The sequence below is a fragment of the Perissodus microlepis genome, chromosome 23, assembly GCF_051167445.1.
Source record: "Perissodus microlepis isolate ML-2025 ecotype Zambia chromosome 23, ASM5116744v1, whole genome shotgun sequence".
NCBI lineage: Eukaryota > Metazoa > Chordata > Actinopteri > Cichliformes > Cichlidae > Perissodus > Perissodus microlepis.
This window is the reverse complement of record NC_140482.1, coordinates 32,560,740-32,569,342: the sequence shown is the minus strand read 5'-3', so window position 1 is coordinate 32,569,342 and position 8,603 is coordinate 32,560,740. Positions and strand designations below refer to the sequence as shown.

The window sequence follows — 8,603 nt, the reverse complement described above, 5'->3', positions numbered from 1 at the left end:
TCCACCCATCAGTGGAATGGGAAGATAAAACACAGTCAGTTGAGTGTGATATTAATATTTCTAAATGCCTTAATTAAAGATCTGGGCATTCATTTTTTTTCTTTTTCTTTTGCATATTTTAATCAAAATTTTTTTGTGTTGTGGTTTGCAGTATCTTGTGTTGTTTCCTTTTAAATTTGTTTAAAAGGAAAAATCTGAAAATTTAAATAGTTAAAAGTTGAATTGTAAATAGTTGTTTTTTGTATTTTATAATTTTTTTTTTACATTTTATGTGGAGTGAATAAATAAAAGAATATTTATATAATAAAAATATATAAATAAAAACACATTTTTTACATTAGTAGTTCATTTTGTGCATAATTTCATATTGTTGTTGATAATAAATTAATTAAAGCAACAAAACAACCTGAAGAGCCGCTTTGACCGCTGCTCTGATCAGCTGGCACTAACAGCATCACTGTAGTTTTGTGAAAACAGGAAGTTGAAGGGATAATGGTGATAGCCTTGATATTAGCTTATCTAACATTCACTTGACAAAAAGTCATTTCACATAGTATCTGAGTTTCTTGTTTGTTTTGTTAACTCATATGTTTGCAATGACACTGAAATAAAGGAAATGAGACTGCGGCTTGTCAGAAGCATTTTTATTTCCATTTTTTGGTCACGATGACAAAGCAAGAAAAGAAAACCACTTCAAAATGTTTAAGTTTCAGTATGCAAAAGACAAACTTTTACACCAAACTGTTTCTGCCAGTCACAGTTTTGTTGATCCATTGAAGGTATTTTGTGATGTCGGTGTAGACGTTGGGCTCCTCTGGGTAATTGCAGATATCATTGTGGTTATAAGAAACAATGCCAACAGCTAACCCTTGACACACCAGAGGTCCCCCAGAATCACCCTGTGAGGAGCAAAGATTTCAGTTTTTCTATTTAAAAAAAATGATTATTTTGTTAATGGAACACAAGTTTAACTTTCAGTGAAAACAGAACACATACCTGACAGAATCCTTTGTCTGTGTCATATCCACCTGCACAGACAACGTTGGCAGGAAGTCTATCCCACTGGTCCTTACAGACTTGTTTGTCAATGACAGACACATCCACCACCATCAGCTCGTCAGCAGGTTTATCATCATCAGTTTTAGTTTTTCCCCATCCAGCCACCTGACACACTTGGTTTTCTCGAACGTGTATTTCTTCAGGTGGAAGCTGAATTGTTTGTACCATGTGGCCTAGATGAGCTTTCTTAGACAACTGGAGACAAACAACATAAAGTAAAAATGCCAGTTTTCTTATGATTGCTCTTTTGTTGCAATGTAATTAGAATAATAAGACCGCAAATATGTCATGTAAAACTGTTGTGAACATGAACATGTACTTACTTTAATCAGCATGATGTCATCACCCAGTCCAACACCTTTATAATTTTCATGGATGATTTTTTTTTCAATCCTTATTTTTTGATGATTGCCGTTCTTGAGATTGTGGTTGCCGAGAACAACGTATGTGGGGTTGCTGAAGGAGTGATCAATGAAAGGAAATCAACACATTTTCTAAATGCATTTCAGTGACATGAGTCAGAGATTACAGGAAAAGATGTCTGATTACTCACAAGTCATCACAGTGTGCAGCTGAGACTACAAAGTCTTCAGTGATGAGAAATCCTCCACAAACATGGTGACCGTTGTAGTCCTGCACAGAGGTCATGTACTGCATCGAGTTCTCTGGGGCTTTTTTACCATCTATGATGTGACTTCCATGTGCTGAAAAAAGTAAAAGAACAAACTAAAGAAAATGTAGTTAATGCCATATTAAATGATCAGAGAATAATAACAAAGCTTTCTTACCGAGCTTTCCGAGGCATGCCAGAAGATGAAGGAGCAGGCTTTTCTGCAGACCGAGCATGATGCCAGCGAAATAGTTACCATGTGTTTGAGTGTCTAGGTGAACCTTTTATACAGCAGTTTGTCTCACTGACAAGTAATTCTTAATTCTAACAAGTAGTTCTTAATTTACTTTCTGTTACGCCCCAGTCTAGGGGTACAGGAACGTAGCATAAGAGTTAAAAAAGGAAGTAACACCTAACCACATTATTTATGCGACGCAAGTTTTCATGTTTGGCAATTTACATGATCTTTTTTGTACAAAAGGCCCCATAGTTACGGTTTTATTCTGTTCAGTTGTTAGTTCACCTGTAGTTTTTTAGAGTGGCCAGTAGAGGTCACCCCACCGTTTTGTATGAGAGAGACTATGGGCAGGGAGAAACGTGGGCAAGGCACCTGAGCTTTTCTGCTCCAGATTACCAGCAGAGAAGTGGTCATTCCGTGAGAACTGTGCGTTAATGAGCAACGTGAGTTTGTGATGTGTGAGGATGTGATAATAAGATCAGAGCGATCCCACCGTCCCTCCTGTTTTTGTGTAATATCCAAAACTATGGTTAGCGGGTGATATTTAACAAGCCCTGTGTTATGAGCCCTGTTGTTATTTGCTAATGGTCTGACATTAAGAAGTGTTGGGAGTGATGGTAGCATCAGCAGATTTTGATCACTCTCTGTTGTTGGTCTGTTGTTATTTATAATGATGTTGTTAATTATTATGATTTGGGAAAGTTATATAGTGATGTTTGTGTAGACGGTGAGAAGTTCAAGGGATCAAAAAATATGTGGTTCCTTATTATAAAGGAAGAGCTCTCAATATGGGATTCATAATGTTTACTTGGGGTCCTATCTCCACCATTTAGGACCCAAATGATGTCAGTAGTACCCGGGTTGGTCAGACTGAGTGAGTGATGACTGTGATGAATTGACTTCACCTGCTGTGATGGTACCTAAGTGGATAATAGAGTATGAGATGTTTGGGGAAAGAAGTTTTGCTCCAAGTCTATGTGGATGTATACCATCGTATCTGAATGACTGTGTGTGTTCTCAGCAGAGGTTGACATTGTCAGTGAAGGAGACGGTGCAGTGGGAGTGGTTTGTGGCTCAGCTGCAGGGGAGGGGTGGAGCAGTGGGTTTCGGGGTGTGGTGTAGGCAGAAACTGACTCCCACAGCTTTTTGGGGGAAGTAATCAGTAATTACTTACTGATTACTTTTTTCAAGTAACTTGACCAACAATGCTTGTGACCATTACCCAGTTTAACTGCCATTGCACTTTAATTTGTTTTTCTTTTAATTAAAAAACAACTACTTTGAGATTTGTATCCCATTGTTCTCCTGCTGTCAAAAAAAAATAACTATTTAACTTTTACTCTGAGTACATTTTAAATTAGCTACTTTTTACTTTTACTTGAGTACATTTTAGACAGGTAATTTTACTTGTACTTGAGTAAAATTTCATCAAAGTAATATTACTTTTACTTCAGTAGAATATTTTAGTACTCTTTCAACCTCTGTTCATATCCAGCAATAAGAGCTGTGTTTTTTGAGTTAAAGTCCTAACTGTGAGTCGGCATTTGGGTTGACTCCTGCCGGCTTAACAGCCAGTTATGACTCTTTTGGGTTGAATAGAGCTTCTCATATCTATATAATTATATCAACACAATTTCATTCTAATGTAGTTGGTAGAATTTGGAGGTTTGGACTCTTTTTTTATAAGTATAATGTGTAATTTTATATACTTATTTGCCTTTGTGTTTTAGATTAAGAGTCGATGCTCTACACTCACAGTTATGAAACTATTACTGTGGTTAGCAGAACTGCACGTACACTCAGAGCTTTTCATCTGTTGAATTATCATTCATACAGCATCTGCAGCATTAATGTGAATTTATTATTCATTATCCTCATCCTCATAAATCTGTACTCCAGCTGTAGTAAGATATAGTGCACATAAATTAAACCTTTTGTGTTGCTGTTTGAGCCTCATTGCCCTGCATTTGTATGGGTCTCTGTTGAACCACTAGAACATTCTATTTCAGTAGATGAAGTTGTTATAATGTTTGATAAAATCCTCCAGCACAGGTGTGTGCAGTATTAAAAAAAATTCAAGCCACTGCAAACCAGGTCATTCTACTATTACCCTCAAATCTTACGTCTTTTTGCCAATAATCACCCCTCTCCACAAACATCGGGTGGTGACTTGTGAGAGCGAGGACAAGTATTGTGTAATGCATTTAAGGTAAAAACAAACAGAATCTCCACCGAGCACATGTTGGAGCCGACAGTAAGCCGACAAAATCCTCATATTACTTAAATACCAAAAAGTAGTCATTCCCTGAAACCAACATGTTTTTGAGCTTTACTGTAGTACGCTTCTGTTCATCATTCATAGAGCAACAAACAAGGAATATAAAAAATGAAATGTTATGAAACATATTTTCTCCTTTTCTGGTAGAAGAATGTGGCTCTACAGTCATTGACCTGTATCCATGGTAACACCTGCAGACTTAAAATTATATTATGAATATAAAATATCAAGTCTGAATTTGATTACTTCATTTGACACTGAACTTCAGTTTAATTGGAAAAAACAGAATTAAAATTTTGAGAAGCAAAAAAACATACAAGGATGCAAATATGTCTTTCGTCACAGGCAAACTGAAGCGTGGTCCACTACAAAGGAAGAAATAACATTAAAAATTCAGCCTTTTGGCTGTTACTCAAAGAAATGACAGATTGAGTGTGGGATACGTTTGTATTTTTGTTTTTGGTTAAACCGATGAAAGAATCAGAAATTCTCACATTTCAATAGTGAAAAGAAAACCCTTTTTATTTTAAGTGTTTTACACAAAAAAATGTTTCCGGAAACTTTTTTTTTCCAGAACCTCGCCGATCCACCGACGGTATTTTGAGATGTCCGTATAGACGTTGGGTTTACTGGGGTAATTGCAGTTCGCATTATAGTTGAAAGAAACAACACCAACAGCAAACCCATGACACACCAGAGGACCACCAGAATCTCCCTGTGAGGAGGAAGAATTTTAATTTATCAGTTTATACTCATTGTGTTTATGTTTTTAAGATATGTGAACATGAAACCTGTTTAAACTGAAAGGACAGAAAACATACCTGACAGAATCCTTTGGTTGTTTCATATCCACCTGCACAGATTACGTTGGCAGGAAGACGAGGCCATAGTACCTCACAGACCCTTGGGTTAATGACAGACACATCCACCACCATCAGCTCATCAGCAGGTTTAGTATCATCAGTTTTAGTTTTTCCCCATCCAGCCACCTGACACACTTGGTTTTCTTTTAGGTTTCTTTCAGCATGTGGAATTTGAATTATTTCTACTCCATGGCACAGTTTAACTTTCTCAGACAGCTGGAGACACAACATGAAGTAAAAAATATATCTATGTTCATACGATAGTTCTTTAGATATAATCTGAATAATAAAACCACATAGAATAATCCTTTAATTGTCCCACAAGGGGAAATTACAGAGGCTCCTGAAAGAGTAATCAATGAGAGGTAATCAATACAATGTGTTTTAATGACATGAGTCAGAGATTACAGCAGAAGATGTTTGATTACTCACGCGTCATCACATTGTGCAGCCGAGACTACAAATTCCTCAGTGATGAGAAATCCTCCACAAACATGGCGACCCTCCTTGTTCTGCACAGAGGCCATGTACTGCATGGAGTTCTCTGGGGCTTTTTCTCCATCTATGATGGCAATAACATGTGCTGGAAAAAGTCAAATAAAGCAAACCAAAATGAAGTTAACGTTCCATTAAACGGTCGGAGGACAATAAGAAAGACTTGCAGTTCTTACTGAGTCGTCTGAGACATGCCAGAACATGGAGGAGCAGGATTTTTTTGAAGACTGAGCATGATGCCAGCAAAAAGGTGAAGTTGTGTTGACACGAGTGTGAAGTGGAGGTTTTACACAGCAGTTGCTCTGTCAAGTCTGATGATCACATTTTGACTTCTAACCGCATCCTGGTTTTTTGGGGGACTTGTGTCATCTTTACATTATCTTGTTTATCATTATAACACTACACTGTCTTCCTGAAACACACGGGCTGTTTAATGGTTGCGAGTTTCTCTCTCACACCACAACTTTAGTACACCATCAGCACATGCACAGAAACCTGCCTAAACTTTCAAAAAGCTGGGTTGTTGAAACATTTTGCACCACTGTTAAAGCTCAAAACAACAATATCTCACTGAGTTACTGATTTCATATTTGAACCAAGACTAATAACATTATGGTACTTGGCTCATAATCTGTCCACCAGCAATGTAAAAACAGGAAGGAGATGTCTTTTCATTTAGCGCCTCCTTGGGGCCATTTCTTCCACTGTGTGAACTGTTTATGGAGCGAGGGTTGCCAGATTTGTCCTGTAGGAGGGCACTACGACTCTTCTGTAGGAGGCATTATTATGGAGCATGGTCTCTTGAAGGAAGAACATGTGAATAGTGCTGTGGCGGTAAAGAGAGTGTCAGAAAGAATCATGAGTTTGAAGCTGGAAATTGAAGATGTGATGCTGAAGTCAGTTGGATGAAGCAGCAAACATCCGTGCAGGTGAAGGGAGCAGAGGCAATGAGGAAGTGTTGATCAGGTGTTGATTAGGTATGGTGTTAAGGAGAGAAATGCTGATGGTGCTGGATTTTGCCAAAAGGATGGAAATGACTGTGTGGTGAACCTCATGAAAAACAAGGAACTTGTATAAGAGTGGAGCAAAGTGTAAACATGTGGAGTGCATCTTTGCAGAAGAAACAAGAGATTATTGAGACAGGCTCCTTGTGCCAGGGCAGAGTTATCAGATGACTGGAAAAGTCTAGCTGAAGTGCTAAGGGAAACATGCCATACCATCTGTAAACATGATAGCTCAAAAAGTGTCAAATGAATTCTGTTAAAACATTGTAGGGGTGTGAAGCGGGGTCATCTTAACAAGCCATTTAAATTTGGCTCACATCCACCTTTGACCATCTTCAAGGTCAACTTCAAGATTTATTGGTGGAAACAGAAAAACAGAAAAAGAAGCCTTTTAAGATTAAAAGTGTGGTGTGTATTGTCGACATATTGAAAGGACTGCATAAAGATTTAAGGATTTTTCTGGAAACCACACAAGGGAGGACAGAAAAATCTCCTATTAATGGCTGTGCCCCATGTTATCTGTCTGAGCTGCTGCACCTTTATGTCCTGCCTCATTCTCTCAGGTCAGCAGACCAGATGCTTTTGCTCGTTCCAAACACTCAACGTAAGCACAGAGGTAGGAATAAAGTGCTGCAGTTTGCAGGCCTTCTGACCAAAATAAACCAGTGTAAACTCGGGTTTCAGTCCAGTGGTAATCTCTGAAAATAGGGAGGCAGTTCTGATAAGTGAGAGGAGGCTGAAGGAAAATCAGTATGTTTTGATATAATGTTACCATGCCACATGCATGTGGCAACATTCAGGCATTAATCTAACACAGTAACAGTATTAATTACAGATTCAGCAGAGAGAAGCCGCTCGCTGTGTGCTCACTGCTGAGAAAAAGAAGCTGAGCTCGGTTTATTTCTGCTCTGTTTCATGAAAACTGGAGCAAAGAGTGGGCTCGCCGACACACTCGGCATGAAGACTGAGTGAAGAGTTCAATACAGAGAGTTCTCTCTCGTTCTGATAACATCTCGCCTCCGAAAAATAAACTCTTCTATTAGCAGCTATTACAGCCACCGCAGGCTGAATACAGGATTTGTTTTTCCATGTTAAATTTTGTGCAACTTGCAAGAAACTTTGTGTCATAGACTTTTCAATTCACATTTGCCTGACTCATTTAAATACTCTCCACCTGAAAAATCAAAATCACTGTAAATCAGACACAGCTGTCACAGATATTTAACAATCAATCAAATATCTTTGCTTTTATGATCCTAGCCTCACCGTGTCACTGACACTCAATATTCACATTAAACCACTAGGTGGTGATCTCTGATATATTTTGTGGGCACTGTGTGGCTTCAACCCAGTTCACAGTAATACTGGTAAAACTAGAAAATTAATGATGATTACAGAAAAGCACATATGATTAACATGTGAGCCAATTGGCAAATTATATTTTTTATTTTCAAAACTACTGATGATTGTTATAACACATTAAGAGCACTTCTGGCTGTGTGTGTGTGTGTGTGTGGTGTCTGCTCAGTGTATAAAGCTGTGCATCACAGTGGACTTCAGTGAATTCAATATCCGCTCAGCGAGAAGTGAGACGACATGTTGTGCCTGAGGAATTTCAGTGTTTTCATCTTGTTCATGCTTCTTTCCATCATCCAGTCAGGTGAATGATGTTTTGTACTTTAGTTTACATTACTGATATCTCTCAGTAAAGCAGTTGGTGTAGGATTTGTGCTCACTCATCTGTTCTTGACTTAAAAATCTGCTGATTTTCTTATGTGACTGGATATTTTTTGTTGTTTTAGGTCATGGTTCTGAGATGGAAGGAAGGAAGTTAAGCCACACTTGCTGCCCTTCATGGTTTATTTGACAAGTAAGAAATCTATGTGTGGGGGGACATTAATCCACCCACAATGGGTCCTGACAGCTGCTCACTGCACTGGGTAAGAACCTGAGGTTCACTTTTCCTAAATTTCCAAATCAAAATATTGCAGTATTTATTTTTAACAGAGGATGTGAAGGGTAATGCAGATGGAGATAATTAACATGCCCACAAACT

The 8,603-nt window shown here is 38.2% G+C and overlaps 2 protein-coding genes across 2 annotated transcripts; both read right to left on the bottom strand.

Annotated features, from left to right (window-relative positions):
- Positions 1-637: 637 nt before the first annotated feature.
- On the bottom strand, positions 638-1,780 carry LOC146361831 (granzyme B-like). Its single transcript, XM_084921816.1, has 4 exons — positions 1,613-1,780; positions 1,383-1,515; positions 997-1,254; positions 638-899 (listed from the first exon to the last, which is right to left on the bottom strand). Exons 1-4 carry the CDS (start codon positions 1,714-1,716, stop codon positions 732-734), a joined length of 663 nt encoding a protein of 220 aa, XP_084777942.1. The 5' UTR covers positions 1,717-1,780; the 3' UTR covers positions 638-731.
- Positions 1,781-4,345: 2,565 nt separating this feature from the next.
- On the bottom strand, positions 4,346-6,880 carry LOC146361830 (serine protease ami-like). Its single transcript, XM_084922373.1, has 4 exons — positions 6,865-6,880; positions 5,481-5,631; positions 5,007-5,355; positions 4,346-4,900 (listed from the first exon to the last, which is right to left on the bottom strand). Exons 1-4 carry the CDS (start codon positions 6,878-6,880, stop codon positions 4,721-4,723), a joined length of 696 nt encoding a protein of 231 aa, XP_084778499.1. The 3' UTR covers positions 4,346-4,720.
- Between the last annotated feature and the right edge of the window lie 1,723 nt (positions 6,881-8,603).